The sequence below is a fragment of the Phymastichus coffea genome, unplaced genomic scaffold, assembly GCF_024137745.1.
Source record: "Phymastichus coffea isolate CEN01 unplaced genomic scaffold, Cenicafe_Pcof_1.1 PCOF00060, whole genome shotgun sequence".
Lineage (NCBI taxonomy): Eukaryota > Metazoa > Arthropoda > Insecta > Hymenoptera > Eulophidae > Phymastichus > Phymastichus coffea.
The window spans coordinates 1210605-1228193 of record NW_026706871.1 but is presented as its reverse complement, the minus strand read 5'-3'; the positions used below and the strand labels follow the sequence as shown (position 1 = coordinate 1228193).

Sequence of the window (17589 nt, the reverse complement as noted above, 5' to 3'; positions counted from 1 at the left end):
ACTTCATCATCATAATTATAATGTTCTCTTATAGAAATGGTATTTTTTTACTCTTCTCTCGATCTATCCAATAAAATAGCATAAGGCCACATTCTATGCTACCAAAAATACAGAATTTGTAATGGAAAGAATTTTCATGGTCGATTGATGTCCATTGAAACACATAGATGTTTTTAATATATATTAATATACTTATTTTGAATTTTAAGTGAGAGAACTGGGAAAAAAGTATTTAAGTTTTTGACGTTATCGACTTATCACGGACATATCACCAAAAATACTTGAGCTTGAAATATAAAAGCTGAGAGGGGTTCATCATTTAAGGGAGTGAAGAAAGTTTTAAAGTGCATCGCAAGCTGAATTAATTGTTGAAACCAAAATTTATTAATCACTTTTATAACAGGTGTACATAAAATATAATTGGTTTACAAAAGAATGTCTATGAGAATCGAACGATAGTCTGTGCTCAAACTTGCAACACCTCCTAAAGGTATTTGTTTGGATCGAGTAAGCAGGCACATGCTGTCGCTCCGCCCATCTCGGCCAGTCACACATTTAATATACCCCCTCCATGGTTCCATCCAAATTGTGCGACAACTTCCATGTCTTAGCTACTAGGGGCGCTCGAACCCACGCTCTAAAGCACCAACCACCAGCGCTCAGTAGGCTCGCAAAAGCAAAAACATTCGGATGTTGAGTTGTTTTATGCTTAGGGCTGTATTATAAAAAATCTAGATTCCAATTTAGTGTTTTGTTTTTGTAGTTTGTAATTAATGTAAATTTTGTTAATTGATTTATTGATTTTGTGTATTGTTGAAGCCAGTGCTATAGTGACGTTCTCAAAAGGTGTTTGTGATACTTGATTTGAATTAGATGTAAATTAAATCAATTGCGAGGTAAATTGACAATGCACAAAAACAATCATAATGATTATGGAAGCGGCAAAGAGGCACCCGTTGAATTGGAAAGTCAGTTTATTATGCGCTTGCCTCCTGTAAGTATTTTCTAACCTATTAGCTTAAGATTAACATTTTTTAATGAAACTTGTTAATCATGATAACATTTTTAAAATTATGTAGGACCCTGCAAAAGTTCTGAGGGAGACATTACGTAATGGCTTATCACTGAAAGATCGGCTGACCATAAAGTTAGAGAATGATATGCGCTATGGAGAAGTTAGGATTGATAACACTTTACTACATGCTAGGGTTGGTATAATTTTATTACTATTTTGTTTAATTTGCGATTATAGTACAATTATTAATGTATTTTTTTAAATGCAGGTATTTGACTTGCCAACAATTGTTGAGTCACTGAAAACAATAGACAATAAAAGTTTTTATAAAACTGCAGATATTTGTCAAGTGAGTTACCTACGTGCTGTTCAGTTTAAATCATTTATACTATTATACTATTAGATTCATAGATTATACTATTAGATTCGTTATGCATTTTCTTTACAGCTGCTTTTATGTAAAGAAGAAGATGATCAAACTACTACAGATGAAGATTCCCCATTGAAGCAGAAAAAGAAGGATCCAATTAAAGTTGATAAGAAGTACCTTTGGCCACATGGTATAACACCACCAACAAAAAATGTCAGAAAGAAGAGGTTCAGGAAAACACTCAAAAAAAAGTATGTAGAGGCACCAGAGATAGAAAAGGAAGTAAAGCGATTATTGAGAGTCGATAATGAAGCTGTAAATGTAAAATGGGAAGTAATTTGTGAAGATGAGGATGTAACAAAGCCAAATATTGTATCGTCAAGTGGGACTGTTAAAGGCAAGATGGAACCTATTAATGAAACTTCACAAAGTGTTGATGTTGGTAAGTCAATTTTTATTGTAACAGATATTGTAGAAATCATATTTATTAAATAATTTTTCAACAAAGAAACTAAACTACTAAAAAGCATATTTATAGTTACAAAATACATTAGCATTCATATTTCAATGTTCGTTTATTAGCTGAGCATGATATATTTGGAGAAGCTGTTAGTGATAGTGAAGAAGATGATGAAGAAACACAAATTAACGTAATGGACTTGGATGAAAGCAGTCGCTTGTCTGTAGATAGTAGGGTTTCTGATTCCAATTCAATGCAAGTGAAGTATTCTGGACAATTATCAGGTGTACCATCAACTAGCGGTGATCCATTAGTAACAGAATTTAGTAAAGATATGTTTATGTCAGAAGAAATTATTGACGACATGAAACCTGATCTTGAGGATGTAAAAATTCCAAAAGTTGAAAATTTCAATCATTATGATATATCAGGAAATGATTCAGAATCTCAAAGTACAATGGGAAATAAAGGTTTGTATAAAAAATACAATAAACTTATACTCTAACATCATAAATTTTAATTGTTTAAAAATTTGGTATAGATGCCATACAAGCTCGTTGTGAACAAATTCAGGTTGAAATCGTACAATTACAAGAACAAAGGCGTCAACAAGAAAGTACCATAGACAAAATTGAAAATATAAAATTGAGAGAGCGTTTCCAAGAAATAATTGATAATTTGCTTGCTCAAGAAGTTCAAAAAATCCAAGAGGTATGTTATGAATATCATTAACTATAAGATTTTCAGCGCTTGCAAAAATTTTATCTCTAACAAATTATGTAACGTTTTGCATATAATGATAACAATATTTTTTTCAGCTGAACGAACTTGCAGGACAAAATGGAACTTAAAACAGATATTCTAAAGTAAAAAATGTTATTTCTTATTTTATAGCTATTTAAGTATCACGTTTGGATAAGCAAATATTTTTTTATTATATACTGTTTTATGCAATTTCCTGTAAATATTGTAATATTGGATATACTTACTTCGAATTGCAGAATAAGAATTTTATATTTAAAAAGTATTATTTATAATGATTGAACATTATAATTAATAAAACATCCTAAGTCGATATATTGATAATGTAAGTTAATTTCGAGTGAAAAATATGGATAAAAATATATTATAGCACCAAGGATTATGACATGAACTATTTTTATTTATTTATATTAATACAAACAATAGACTCGTAAGTAGAGTACTTATTAGAAGTATAATTTTAATATAAAAGATGCATAAACTAAATTAGTAAATTCGTAATGAGTACTTAATTCATTGTACAATACTATAAAATAATATTTTTTAAGTTTTTATTTAAAAACATGGTACATTAAATATATTATAGCAGTAGTATTATTATACATATAGTATTTTATAAAAAGAATAAAATTTTATAAGACAATATAGATTCTTTAAAGTAAACTTTTCAAACGTTGGAAACAACTCAAAGAAAGAAAAAATATTAAGTTTAATTTGCTAACTTCACCTAAAACAATAAACGATGTTTACAAAAGTTCAAAAAGCGTTAATATATTACAAGATCACATGAAGATCAACTTCCCTCTTTTGAGAAAAAGACACATTTTTTAATTTCTATATTTTTTTAAACTATTCCTAAAAAATCGAATTCAGTAAAAGAGATGATTTTGGCAAGTACACTTTAATTAGAATTATTATACCAACAAAACATCAGTATTTACATAAGTGATTTTACTTTTGTTAATTAATTTGATCATACTCGATTTATGATAAGATTATTTTTCAGAAAATATTGTATACTCGCTAAAATATAAATATGTTATACACAGTCCGAATAATTAATTAAGATATTTTAGACATATTTTCGTCTTTTTTGTAAATTCTATATGACGTTCTGTTGCACTAATTTTAGTCCACATATTCATAACGTTAGATGCGCTTATCAATTATAATGTTGTCTTGACTCCAATGACAAGAATTGTATTTATTTTATTAGTCTTATAATCTTCTCTATTACTTTTTTTATACGGGTTATTTAATAATAGACCTTAGTTGATTTTTTTTTACTTTATTATTTAACACGAACGAACGGCAGTGAGATACGTGCAATTCGACAAAAATATGACGCCGGTAGTTTTGGTTGTATTAAAAAACAAAGAAAGTCCTTTTTTTTTCATATACCGTACCGGCTATTCTTAACTCTTGTGTAAAAAGTTGCATTTTCTAGTCGCGCCAAGTAAATTGTTTTCTTGGCTTATCTCTAAATATGCACGGGAAAAACCGTTCTAAAAAAAAAAACAAAAATTACTGCAGTTTGGCAACAGCGCAGTAAAGGTCAAAATTGTTTCCTGCTATAATAGTACGTTACGATACAAGTGCGGGAAAGTACTTTCCGGTTTCGTGTGGTGTTTACCTTATGTTTCATAATGATCGCTGCAGTGCGCCACAATGATCCACTGTCTTAACGTTAAATCGCTTACTATTGGATGGCAAAGTTCAGACTCGAATAGATAAAAGAATAAAAGAAAGGAAACTGTGTTATTGGGGCAGATAAGTAGTAGACTCGACCAACATGTTTGTAAAAAACGTCGAATGAAAGATCTTCATTTTTGGAAAGAGTTTTGAGCGTCGAGTGTGAGACCGTGCGAGAAACGCGAACGAGAAGTAACGGTTTCAATAAAAGAATAAAAATTTGAGTGGCTGATAAGTTACAGGAAAATAGTGCTAGGTATTGAAAGCAAAAGAGAGAATAGAGGAAATGCGTCGAGTGAGAGGATTATCATTACGAGTCCAACACGGTCGGCCGTCCCGACTTCGCGCATCAATTATGCATTTTCTCTCTCGCCAAAAAAAAAAAAACTTGATTATAAACATAACAACAGTCTATTTAATACTAGTAGACTTGCTTTGGTACTTCTTTTTTTGATATTTTTAGATACAATTTCTTTACACACTTCACTCGAGCATCCATATGTAGCCTATCTGCTTGTTGAATCGAGTCCCAAAATTAATAAATTATCTTCGTATTATTTTACGGGAACCAAAATGCAAAAACTCTTGTCAAGGCGATAATGAAGATGCAAACGCAAGTAATGAAGAAGACAAATGGAGCGACTAATAAAGGATACACACGCACACACACACACACACACACACACACACACACACATAATGTTTTTTTACCAAGTTCGTCACATGTTATATAATTTTACAGAAAAAGTTTACAAAACGTTTTTGTGTTATTCGGGAATCCTATTGCCCTGCCTTAACAAATCTTAGAGAAATGTTATTCCGTCGTATTGACAGACAATATATGCATACCTACCTTAAATGCCTAATCAACGAAAAGTTTTTTGTGTCTTTTCATTGTTCAGTAAATGCCGTGATCCTCTGTGGATCATTCGCAGAACTCGTAGATTAAAATCGCATAGGCGAGGTTGCCACGCTCTAAATGAACACTTGGTAAGAACATGCTCTAAATAAACACTTAGTATTGTGAATCTCGTGTCAGATCCGTAATCGGTGGCTACTCCAATTAATTTGGCTGGTACCAAATTTACCATTTATATCATTGTTACCAAATTTATCTGGAAGTCGTAGGTTCCATAAATTCGAATATTTTGAAATCATCGCTGTAGCAGACGATTCTATGTCTGCGCATGCTCTGTAAGAATGTAGCCAGCAGACGACAGGCAGATGCAACATCTGATGAGAGTTTGGCAATGCTGATGTCATTGTTGGTAATGAACTAACAGAAAGTAGATGAAATTGTGAAAACCGTTCAAACAAATAGTCATTAAGTAAAATGATTGCAATGAAAAGAAAAAAACAAATTTCGTCGAAAAAATCACTGAATTTATAATCATAACTTACAAATCGAATATTAAATAATTTGCACACAATTCACAAAATATTACAAGATGCACAGGGTTAATGTATGTTATCATTTGATAAAATATACCATGCAAAATAGTCATTTCAATATTATTTAAATAAACTGGAAATAATTTTCATTAAATTTCAGCAAAATGGACATTTGTCAAGAAACAATGCAAATCAAAGAGTCAATCGAAACTTATCTAATGGTAGAATGAGAAGTTATCGCCCAGAGCAAGAGCCCCATTCTGTGCGAGCTTCAGTTATGGAACAGTTTAAAGAATCTTGGCTTACTGCGATAATCGGATTAATATTATTGGCTACAGGAATGTACTTGTTTGTTTGGAATGAGGTAACATTGATCGTAGCTTACAAACCAATATTATCTCTCGTAGGGGAACTCAATTAAACAATAACACTAGTATATTAATCAATTTTCAGGGTAGAGCTGTGAAAATGGCATATTCTTTGGATGAAGCATTGAATAATATTGCTGTTATTCAAAATACTATGAAGCCTATACCCGAGTTCGAAAATAGATTAATTTACATTTCTGGACCACTGAAAGTATCTGAACCACTGACTGAGCCTGATTATGGAGTGATTGTGGCTTGTGTGAAGTTAAAGAGAAGAGCTCAAATGTATCAGTGGGTAGAGATTGAAGAAGACAGAAGGTGTGTATTGATAAACCACTTGATGAAAGTAAAAATTTCAATTCCAAAATATTGATTCATTCAGCTATTTAATCATCATTACAGTTACCCTGGATCTTTAGAGGAAGATAAACATTATTATTATACCACTGAATGGAAAGACAAATTGATTGATTCTAATGACTTCTACATTAAATTTGGTCATGAAAATCCAACTGAAATGCCAGTCAAGAGCCAAACTCAAATATCAGAAGATGTACGAATAGGTGACTTTGCTTTAGGTATGGAGTTGAAAAAAAAGTTCAATGATTTTGTAGAAGTCACAAGTGATGAGAGACCAGAACGTCGAGATATTAAAATGCATTCAGGTCTCTATTACCATAATTCTGATCTTTGGGATCCAAAAGTAGGTGACGTAAGAGTGCAGGTATCTTATGCAGGGAAAGGGGGAGATATTTATACAGTAGTTGGAAAATTAGTGAATGGCGAAATTGAGCCTTATATTACAACTCATGGACAAGCTATTCTTCTTTTGAGGAAACATTCAGTTTCTGTTGATCAAATGTTTCATCTTGAACATGTTGACAATTATTGGAGAACTTGGACAATTAGGTATGTATTAGAAGTAATAAATTACTTAAATCCACATTATACTTCTATTTTTCTAATTTGATTTTAGAGCATTGGGTTGGCTAGTAATGTTTCTGGCAGCAACCTGCTTGGCTAACATACTGAAAACTATTATTCTGAACTCAAATATTTTATGTGGAATAATAGCAATAGAATCTCTCACGATGTCTGTGTCTATGTCAATTAGCCTTCTGATCATTGGTTTTGCATGGGTTTGGTATCGGCCAGTTGTTGGTTTAGGATTGGCCTTAGCATCAATTTTACCATTTATTTACTCTACTATGGGCTCCAATTCATCAGCAAATCCTGGACAGCAGCAACGAGATTACAGAAGACTTTAGTATACATAGACTTATTCAAAACAGTACCTTACTTAAGATCGAGAAACATACATTTTTCTAAACATTATCGCATCATTTGTTTATAGATATTTTGTTAGATATTTGTTTTGAATTTCTATATCGAATTTTGATACCATCTATTAAATATTGCACATCAAGATTATCTAAACACACCAATTAAATATTCAATTTATATAATTTTTTATAAACAATTTTCCATTGTACAATATTTAAAATGCAATAAAATATTGAAACAAATGTATTGGAAAACGAAATGTAATGATGTATACCAAAAATGTGTCGATAAAATCTAAACTATCGAGATAATATTTGGATATTGATGAAATTAATAAAATTATTTATTATGCAATTTTTATCGTTTATTGTTTGAAATACAAACTGACATGTTTGTTTCTTTCCACTGACAAGGCAACAAAATGACTTTCATTGCTTTTTCAGGAAATAATGTTGCCTTGCGCATCTTCACGTATGAATATTTTTTTTTCTAAATATCCTGCACGTATTTATGTATTTTACGTGCCAGTCGCATTCGTCACATTTTTTTTTATGTACACGCAGGCTTTCGTTATTTATGATTAGACATACTTTTGCCTTGTAAGAAACAATTCATTACTTCAGACCAAAAAAACACTCATGGTCGACGTTGAAACAAGTTGAATATACGTATTTTTCAAAAGTACATTTTTCTAACTGGCACAAATTGAAACATTTTTACGACATTTATATTGTCATTTAATAATTGGTATAAATTATTTTTTTATATACTATGACTTTTTTTAAATAACTTAATTAGGACGAATAGTTTAGTACTAACTTGTTGATTATTGAAAAAACGATTAATTAATTACAATTAGTTAAAGTAACGAATTGATTCCACACTTGCAAGAGTCGCTTATAAGCATATAACTCGTAGAGCGATATTTGGAAAAAAGAAATATTCTGCGATTAGCTGGCATTGTATTAAAACTTAATGAGTACGTGTACAAAAAAACATTTGAAGATAAAGAAAGAAAAAAATTATAATTATACCTGTAACAAGCTTATCAAAGCTACATTGAAAATAGCTAAAAAAAAAGTTAATGTAAAGAGGTATTGAAACAATGTTTACAGCACACAACATACTGTAAACGACATTGTTTCAGTCATTAAGGTAGGCCCACGCTACAATACTTGAAGATTGGCTGAAAATTAGTCTATTAATATGAAGCCTTTACTACTCAATACTAACAATGAAAACAAAGTAATTAAAACTGTTGAAGTTCATTAAATGTATACACATGAAGTGGCTTACAGAAAACGTTTTATTGTAAACGTTTAAATGAAAACGTCAAGCGTACTTTTCTGTCATTAAAGATGTTATAATTTAAACTAAAATTTCTATTGCATAACGTAATCCGTCATAATGTAGTTGAAAAACTTCATAAAAATTGACTAACAATATGGATAGCATAAAAGCGATTTATATATATATATATATATAGTTTTCATGTATGGCTCTACCTTTGCTAGGAAAAAAACGATCTATATCAAATGAAATCGGAAAAGCGGAATCATGAATTCTTTGAGTAAAATATTATACTTCATTCGATTGGGATGAGTCCAATGGTTATACATGGTTGTTTATATATATGTAATTAGAATAATGAATATAAGATATTATTACTGAGATGCAGTCGTCGGTACGGTATTCTTTTTAGTTCGTACGTTTGTTTAATGCGATTTCCTTTTTTAGTTCGTAAGAGAAACATTTAACAGATCTATTTATATCGTGAAATATGCACAATGAATCATGAAAAATTATCACTGTAAACCATTTTAGTAAATGAAATTTTAAAATAAATGAAAAATTTTAATTCAACAAGTATCATAACACTACAATTTTGCATGTTATGTGATATACAAATACAGATAAAAATATAGTTACAAGTAGTCAAATTTAATTTAATTTCTTACTTGTAACATTTAATTTTCTCGGGATCGAATAAATACGATTCAGGTCGTATTAAAAAATACTGCATAGAAAGCATTTCTTATTTCAATTCAATCAATTAATCAACTTATATTTAGTATGAAAGAGCTATAAATTGAAAAAAAAATTAACATTTTTGTAATCCTTTCATAAGTATAAAGTATTATATGTCGATATAATGATCAAATAATTTTTAACAATGATATCTTGTCAAAATTGTGTTTTATAAATAGAATCGTTCTTAGCACAAATACCGACGCTTGAATGTTGCCTACATTCATTATTGTACATATTAATGGGATTTTTTTCTTCATTTTTCTTCACCGCTCGTTTTTGGGCAATAGATCAAAATTCGCATAGCGTTGTTTCAGAATTGTCATGCGACTATTCAATAGAACTTTTTATAAACGCTCGCGGGGTCGCTCCAAATCCTAATACAACGGGGGAAGAATTTCGAGATATTGGCCCAAGTTGTAATATAGCAACTAATAGAAAATGCTCGCCTCTGAAATTTTCCGATCGATCGAACCGCCTGCGCTCGTCGACACGCGAGCGACTCGAGAAAATTTCAAATGGCAACTTACTTTGTTAAGGATCTAATACCTTTTATGGCATTAACATGAATTGTCATCCCATAATGCTTCGAGGCCCCACGGAAAAGCAATTTGGGACTAAGAAACCAATGTACATCGAATTACCTATTATTACTTTTTTTGTGTTTTTTTCGACTTTTTTCATCTTTTTTTGTAAATACTTTTTCTTCCTCTTTTTTACACGCATTTGCTCCAGCAAGATTTCTTTCAACTTTGTCGGCGCTTTCTTTTCGTTCGCAGAACGAGATTTGAAATAAAGTCTTCAAGAGAAAGCACAAAATAAGTATAATAGCTACTGATTCTACGTTTAGGTCAATTAGGTAATTGGACATAGCTTAAGTTACATTCATGACAATGACAGAATTAAGGTATCAGTTGCTCCTTTTTATAAAGCCTAGAATTGGCCGTGTTTTATTCATATTACGAATTTATAATTTCGATTTATTTTTCATTTCGAATATATAAAAAGTACGCTACATGATCACTAGCCAAGAAAATGACAATTATCAAAAGTGATCACCTTTATCGTAGAAAGGTTTGCTTGCAAAGTCATTTCGCAGCTGCATTAACATACATTCCTTTTTTATTATTTGTTATTTTTGTCAAAAATACACGAAAAATTTATATCCTTTCATATTTTTTTCTCGCATCAAGCCAGAAATTCTGCAAAATGAATCTGCGCACCTATTAAACATAATTGCTTTAACGACATCAATGATGATAAATATTATAATAATACGTGTATAAAGAACATGTTGCTCTTTGTCATTCAGTCATAAAAATAAGACAATCGATCAAAATTGTTTCTTTTATTGGATGTTGTAAAATGTTTATTATATAATATATTTCAAATCATTTTCTCATAATTGATATTCAACATTGTACAGCATCCAAAATAGATAAATCGGACGTTCAAGGCAAAATAAGCCACCAGTGGCTTTTGAATTTTTGTAAATTGATAATTTTTTAAATAAATATGTAAGGCAGTAGTAAATCTTCACTTTACGCAGTTTTAAGACTTTTATATCGCCTTTTACGTAACTGAATTTAAATTATTTGAAGCAGTAGCATTTGCATTGTCAGGACAAAAAAAATTAATATCTACCTGTCTTTTTTATGGGGAGGGGGTGGCGATATAAAATTTAGACCGCTGTCATACAACTTTTATAAGAATATTCACTCAAACAACTTTAAAATTATTAAATATTGCGAGAAAGAAATTTTGCTGTGACATACTTTAGTTTATAAATAAATTTTTTGCATTACGTAATTAGATATCAAAACATGTTAGAGCCCAAACATGCTAATTTGGACTAAATGATTTTATCTCCTGCACGTACCATCTCCAATCACTGATTCTATCCACCTAGCGAATTTATATCTTAGGTAGGTAGAATAAATCACCGAGAGTGTACATATTGAAAATTCAGTAAACAAAAAATGATCAATTTACAACATCAGCCACTAAACGCATATAAACTAAATAATTCAAGAGAAAAGCTTTGTATAGTGTGTAAGTGCCTAGGAAACTGTTAAAAAATAAGAATGAAGAATAAAGACCCTATCCTATTTCACTTATCCAATGCGCCATTGATCACGTTGTTGCTTTTGACTTGTTGATTGAAAACGTGCATACCAGATGCGTCACTATTGGATGATGAATTAGGCTTATCTTTTTTACTGTTCGAATTGGTTACACTATCTAAACCCATTTTGGTGAGGGTTCGCAGAGCGGTTAGGGCAGCTTGATCGCGACTCGCATTTATCGTGGGTCCATGTCCGTGGCATACTTGTGGTGGATCGGTGCTTAACGAGACAAGAGACAGAAACTCCTTATATGTACCCTGTCATTCAAAAAAATAAATACAATCAGACTCAAAAAGATTTTTAGAATAAATAAAACATATGGATTCGTTAAGTACACCAATTGTAATAAAGTAATAGAAAATTAACATATTTTTCGTCTGACTAAAACTGCAATTATGTTACTTACGTCGGACTATACGTGTATAAATATCATTCTACAATTCCATTATTCACACATATATAATAACGTACCTTGGGAAAATCACTAAATTGTACTTCAAAATTGAGCAGTTGAGCAAGATATTTTAGTTGATCTTTAGGCGAGACTCCGGTCGATTGAGGTTGCTGATGTCCACGTAACTCCTCAGCAACAACTTGAACGCTTGGTCCACTGATAACTTTGGAATCATTACCGTGATCCACTAGAAGTAATCCAGGAACTAGTTGGCGTCCGATTGAACCTACAATCACACATAAATGGAATTGAAAATTATAATATTTATATGAAATGCACTGACATGTAAGAGCTGATTTTACCTCCTGGTGGATGACTGTGCGTTGTTTCGTTGCTATTGTCAACTTCAACGAAAGTTACTTTCCTTTTACCTTCGCTCTCTTTGTTCTCAGAACCATTGCTTCCTACCGTGCTAGAACTAGTTTTAATGGACGGTTTAGCCGGTTGAGGTTGAGGCTTGCTGTATCCTAGGGTAGCGAGTAACGCCTCTGCCGCAGCTCTTTTTGCTAATTTTTTATTAGGTCCTGTACCCTGTGCCAAATGTTGACCTACTGACACTTCCATCACAAACTCACGTCTCCTAGGAGCGCCTTTCTCTTCAATCAAATTGTACACTGGCTCTCGTTCTCTCTTTGCTTGTTGAATCTGAACAAGTCGCGAGATAGGATTAACTTCTTCAGAACTGTCTGACTCAGTACGTGGTTCTTGATACACTTTGATGAGGTTGCGTGATTTCTTTTTTGTTGCGGGTGGCTTACGCTTTAAACGCAAAGTCCGATTTTGAATTGGCGCAGAAACGGTCGGTAGTTTTTTCAATTCGTCCAACATCAGTTCGGCGGCGCGTTTTTTGGACACCTGCAAATATGGAGCGGTAAACCAAACATTTTAACTGTACTTTTCATCAAATGGTAACTCGAAAAATTATAAATATACCTTTTTAGAAGATCCTTCGCCAAGAGTGACTTTCTCACCAACGGTGCATCTAGTCATAAATGTTCGGATGTGCGGTTTGCCGGTTTCGGAGACGACGTCAAAGCTTACGGACAAACCGCGTTTCAAAGCAGTTTCGTGGACCAAAGATACGGGACTTTTGAGTTCGGCATTTGGATCGTCAATACCACCAGTGATGTTGCCCGCGGTATCGGTTATTGTCACTGAATTATTGGCGATTTCCTCGGGTAAAGGGAGCTGGCGCAGTTGTTCTAATGCTCGGCTCGCTGCATCGTGTCGCGCTGCTTGACCAGTCGTACCTCGTCCGATAAATTCTCTTTCACCTACCTATGAATATTATTTTCATTATCAATCAATCAACACTTCGATTTGTGAGATTATATAACTGTACATTACCTTCAATGATACGAGGAAAACGCCTTGAGGCTCCGGGTGAAAGCCACGATTATATGCTGGATATCGTGGATTATACATTCGAGGGAAGTTACCGTAACCGTGTGGGATGAATGGAGGTTGTGGTGCGGCAGTAGTACTTGGCGGTGCGTGTCTGAACGTATAAACAGTCGCCTCTCCTCTCTTCATAGCCAAGGCATTTAACTCCACTGTCGGAGGTAAGTGTCCTCCTGAAAGATTATTATATTAAAAAATGAATAATTCATTAGAATATATATCGTTATATATATATATATAGAGAGAGAGAGAGAGAGAGAGAGAGAGAGAGAGAGAGAGAGAGAGAGAGAGCGCACTCACCGGAACCAGCTGGACACTTTCCAGGGACTCTTATAGCTCGAGTGGGTTTGGGTGGTGGTTTTCTGTACCAAGTTTTAGCGAGGGCTTCACTGGCGGCACTGTGTTGTGCCTTTTTGATACTCGGCCCCTCGGCAACGTATTCTTCCTCGCCCAGCATAAGAGTCACGGTGAAGCGTTTTTTATGGGCAGGACCCTGCTCATTCGTCAGCCTGTATTGATGTTGAATCTTGTTAAACCTGGCGAGCTCGTTCACCAGGCACATTGGCGTTTTTTCTCGGGTGTTTGCCAAGTTAGCGTTGGTCGCGTTGGCTTGACCTGAATCATCCTTCAGTTCAACTACAATATAAAAAATATAAGTCTTACTGATCTCATTCATTGTACTAATCATTTCATGATAGTTAGAATTTACCAGATTCTTCAGTCTTTTGTTCTGTGCTGTGTTGAATAGGCTGCTGCTGTTGCTGCTGTTGAATTGTAGGATGATTCTGTAGAGTCATAGGAATGGCAGTTCCTTGATCTTTTAAGTCAACGTTATCCAATGCGAACGTGCCTGTAACATATAACCCAATCAATAATTGTTCTCTTAGTTGAAATCATTTAAATGTGCTTTATCAAATATTTTACAGTTGAACATGAATTTGTGTGTTTATTTAAAAAAGTTAACTGTTCTGTTGCAAAGTTAAAGAAAATACAAGAGATTTATCTTATATTTTAATCAAAGTAATGATGAAAATCTTCAAAAAAGCTCTCTTTTTAATTAAAGCTAAAATAACAAGTCTTCATAGTACATGTTCTGTTAGATCATTATTATTGAAAGAAATTTTTAATCAATTAGATATTATAAAAAAAAATTGAATGGATTGTTGGATTTTCAAATAGTTACTTAAAATCCTGAAAATAAAAAAACACACCTTCTATGCACCCACTTGGTCCAAACAAAATTTCCAATTTATCTATTCTATCAAGTAGTGAAGAGCGTTGTACTTGTGCATCACAACAGCAAAGTAGAGCCAGTAATACCACGGTTACTATGTAGCGATACACTAACAAAAAATAAGCACAACTTTTGTGATTGTGTTTAAACTACAAGACATATCCATGTTTCTTCATTATTTTGAAAACGTTATTTAATATTGAATCAAAAAAAATTAAGAAAAAAATTATAATAAAACTTTTTGATCAGAATCAAATTTATGATGCTCTTAAGAATTTTTCATATTACTTTCAATATCAGATATTAAATATAGGATGTTACCCAATCCGTCACCTTTTGAAAAACAATTAATAATGATTAATTAGTCTATGACCTTAATTAAAATTTATTATCAAATTTCTATTTCAAGGAAAGATAACATTGGAAACCTCCATAAAATAATAAAAAATATTTTAGTATAAAATTAGTTTTAAGTGAAATCATTCCTTGGATCATTTTTTCTATTACACATATATACCCAAAAGTGTTGGGGGGGGGGGTATAGGTCTACATACTCATAACTATAGAGAATCAAGACTAATGCCTACAGGTACCTAATGTACCTCTGCAGCGTTTCACATGAACATAGTTCTTGAAGTAACAATAACAATAACATAAAAATCATCAATGAAGATTAAGCATCCATCTTAATTATAATCATGAAAGAAATTATGTAAAATAAAAAATAATGAAATCTTCGAATGAAATACAATAAAAATCATGCAGCATGACAAAATTAGGGTTATTTGTGAAAAATGCAAAAATTTGATGATTAACAATAACAAAATTTGGAAAAATAATCTTACCGTTCGAAGAATTTATACCCATCAACATTCGTGGGTTTTGCATGGCAGGATGCTGCATATGATGCATATGCTGCTGTTGCTGATGTGGTGCCATTGATAACAACTGTTGATGGGTACGGTGTCGATGCGCATGTGGATGCTGCACAGGCTGGAGTATTGGGGCCATCTGAGCCTGTTGCATGGGACGCATCACTTTTTATACTATAATTATACAATTTTTTTTTTAATTAGATGTTCAATATTTTTAATTTGATATAAAAATTAGACATTACTTCAATATGTTATAATGATATAACTTAATATATTGTTATTTTTCAATAAATATGTGTATAACATAAGGAAATAAGGAATCCAGCTATTACTAAAAAATTACCACTATGGGGTAAAAAACAATATTATATTTAGATTTATGACTCAAATTTGATTTGCAATATGTTAACTGTTTCTATTTCATAGTTATACTTTGGTAAAAAAAAGTTAATGCTTAATGCTTTTCAATGAGAAAGGGTGACTTGAGACGAATTAATTTAAAAATCACAAATATTACATATGAAATATTGATGATTTCATAACAAAATAAAAGTAATGCAAGGATGATAATATTCATTACACATTCCTAATTGCAAAATATGTAAAAGTAATAGTAAAATTTATCTAAACTGAAGCTTACATAAACAGTAAAATTGCTAGTATATATTTCTAAGTACTTGTATACAAGTTAGTGATTAATAGCATTGCCTGTACTTAATTAACTCGTAAATATGATTGAACGTGACAGCTCAGCAAAGGAACGCAAAAAGTCAATATCGTATTAAGTTACTACTTGTATAAAGCTTGTTAAACTATAATTTTAATTTTACTAGATTAAAAATACGTTAAAGCATGAGACTTGATGTTTCTCGAAGGCTGTCGCCCATTAAAATAAGCCGGTGGGCGCTTTGCTTAGTGAATAGAGCATGCGGGTACGTCCATTTTTACTATTTAATTCTGTGTCGAGTGATAACCTAAAAAGCCTGAACTTTTATATTCGAGGAAATGGATAGAGCCAAAATAAAAACTACATTAATAGTCTAATCGTACAGTTCCGAATTACAAATAAAAAAACAAGTACTCAGAGGACGATAGAAAAACGTTAGTTAGAGCGCAAAAGGTGTTTGCAGTCGGTGCGAGATGTCATATCAAAGATTTACCTTATAAATGAAGTCGTCTTTCGATCCTCTCCTCGAGGAAGATGCTCGGGCGGATACCCCTCGCAACAGCAGCGAGAAAGGTAAAAGCTGTAGCGATAGAGCAGCGGCAAAAGAGGGGGACTAGCCCGGCGAAAATGAGGAGAATGTCCTGCAGCAGCGACGTTTAACAATAGTCTCACGGCAGGCTGCGAGGACGACAACGACTCACACGAGGAGATAATCCTCCAAGGAACGGCGATTGGCAAACAGTAAAGAAAAAGAGTGGCTGCGGAGAGAGAAAAGAGAGAGAGAGAGCGAGCGCGCTTCCCTTCGCGTGTAGACTAAAATGCGGCCATTTTTCCCTACGATTAGAGTGCGCCAGCCGCAGTCCAACGGCAGCGGTGCAGACTGAGCGCGAGATGGAGTTGCTGCCGTTGTCGCTCGCAGCTCGCGCCAGACTCAATCTGCTCAATCACTCATATCTCGGCTACTTTTATTTATATTTTTTTTCTGCAGTTCTCTCCCAGGCAGTCTGGAGCAGTCTGGAGGCAGTGAGTAACAGTTACTTATAAATCACGAATACATCAATATTTACTAGAGAACCAACTAAAATATATAGAAAGAAAAAAACTTGTAGAGATTAAATGGATTTCCAACGCAACTATCTTTACAGACTACGGAAGTGTTCTCTGTAGAATTCTCTAATAGAAAATAAAAAGTTTTAATCTAATCTAAACCAAAAGCTATAATTACTTAATACCCTTGCAATAAGGAATAAAATGAAACTTGAACTAATGAGTTATCAGTACTATATCTTTTGGATTCCAATACATGAAACTTAATAGAAAAAGAAAGCAAATGAATTAGCTATAAGGAGCTTCCTATCCTAAAAGGAGATACAGCGTAGACGACGTTGGAGATCGGTCGTCAAACGGACTTAAAACTATGCTAAAACAATAGAGCATATTATAATGATGAACAGACGAATC

General features: G+C 32.7%; 2 protein-coding genes across 4 annotated transcripts; one reads left to right on the top strand and one right to left on the bottom strand.

The window, feature by feature from the left end:
• The first annotated feature begins 675 nt into the window (after nucleotides 1-675).
• LOC131666680 (transmembrane protein 43 homolog) lies at nucleotides 676-7598 on the top strand. Of its 2 annotated transcripts, XM_058939519.1 has the most exons (9): nucleotides 676-994; nucleotides 1080-1208; nucleotides 1284-1364; nucleotides 1464-1827; nucleotides 1968-2147; nucleotides 5961-6055; nucleotides 6145-6377; nucleotides 6462-6968; nucleotides 7036-7598. In XM_058939519.1, exons 1-9 carry the CDS (start codon nucleotides 908-910, stop codon nucleotides 7325-7327), a joined length of 1968 nt encoding a protein of 655 aa, XP_058795502.1. In that variant the 5' UTR covers nucleotides 676-907; the 3' UTR covers nucleotides 7328-7598. The 2 variants fall into 2 exon arrangements, with proteins under 2 accessions (XP_058795502.1, XP_058795503.1); XM_058939520.1 differs by lacking the exons at nucleotides 5961-6055; nucleotides 6145-6377; nucleotides 6462-6968; nucleotides 7036-7598 and adding exons at nucleotides 2387-2556; nucleotides 2664-3134 and having other exon boundaries at nucleotides 1968-2315.
• Nucleotides 7599-9999: 2401 nt separating this feature from the next.
• LOC131666679 (double-stranded RNA-binding protein Staufen homolog 2) lies at nucleotides 10000-16986 on the bottom strand. 2 transcript variants are annotated; one of them, XM_058939516.1, is made up of 10 exons: nucleotides 16622-16986; nucleotides 15432-15632; nucleotides 14564-14695; nucleotides 14062-14202; nucleotides 13653-13988; nucleotides 13299-13525; nucleotides 12885-13229; nucleotides 12254-12806; nucleotides 11969-12177; nucleotides 10000-11754 (listed from the first exon to the last, which is right to left on the bottom strand). In XM_058939516.1, the coding sequence occupies exons 2-10, from the start codon at nucleotides 15619-15621 to the stop codon at nucleotides 11482-11484; spliced, it is 2406 nt and encodes an 801-aa protein (XP_058795499.1). In that variant the 5' UTR covers nucleotides 15622-15632; nucleotides 16622-16986; the 3' UTR covers nucleotides 10000-11481. The 2 variants fall into 2 exon arrangements, with proteins under 2 accessions (XP_058795499.1, XP_058795500.1); XM_058939517.1 differs by lacking the exon at nucleotides 14564-14695.
• Between the last annotated feature and the right edge of the window lie 603 nt (nucleotides 16987-17589).

Coding starts and splice junctions, on each gene's coding strand:
- LOC131666680 (XM_058939519.1), top strand. CDS start 908: ATGCACAAAAACAATCATAATGATTATGGAAGCGGCAAAGAGGCACCC. Junction 6,378..6,461: donor GAGATTGAAGAAGACAGAAG/GTGTGTATTGAT, acceptor TCATCATTACAG/TTACCCTGGATCTTTAGAGG. Junction 6,969..7,035: donor TGGAGAACTTGGACAATTAG/GTATGTATTAGA, acceptor ATTTGATTTTAG/AGCATTGGGTTGGCTAGTAA.
- LOC131666679 (XM_058939516.1), bottom strand. CDS start 15,621: ATGCGTCCCATGCAACAGGCTCAGATGGCCCCAATACTCCAGCCTGTG. Junction 13,526..13,652: donor AAAGTGTCCAGCTGGTTCCG/GTGAGTGCGCTC, acceptor ATAATCTTTCAG/GAGGACACTTACCTCCGACA. Junction 12,178..12,253: donor GCACAGTCATCCACCAGGAG/GTAAAATCAGCT, acceptor GTGTGATTGTAG/GTTCAATCGGACGCCAACTA.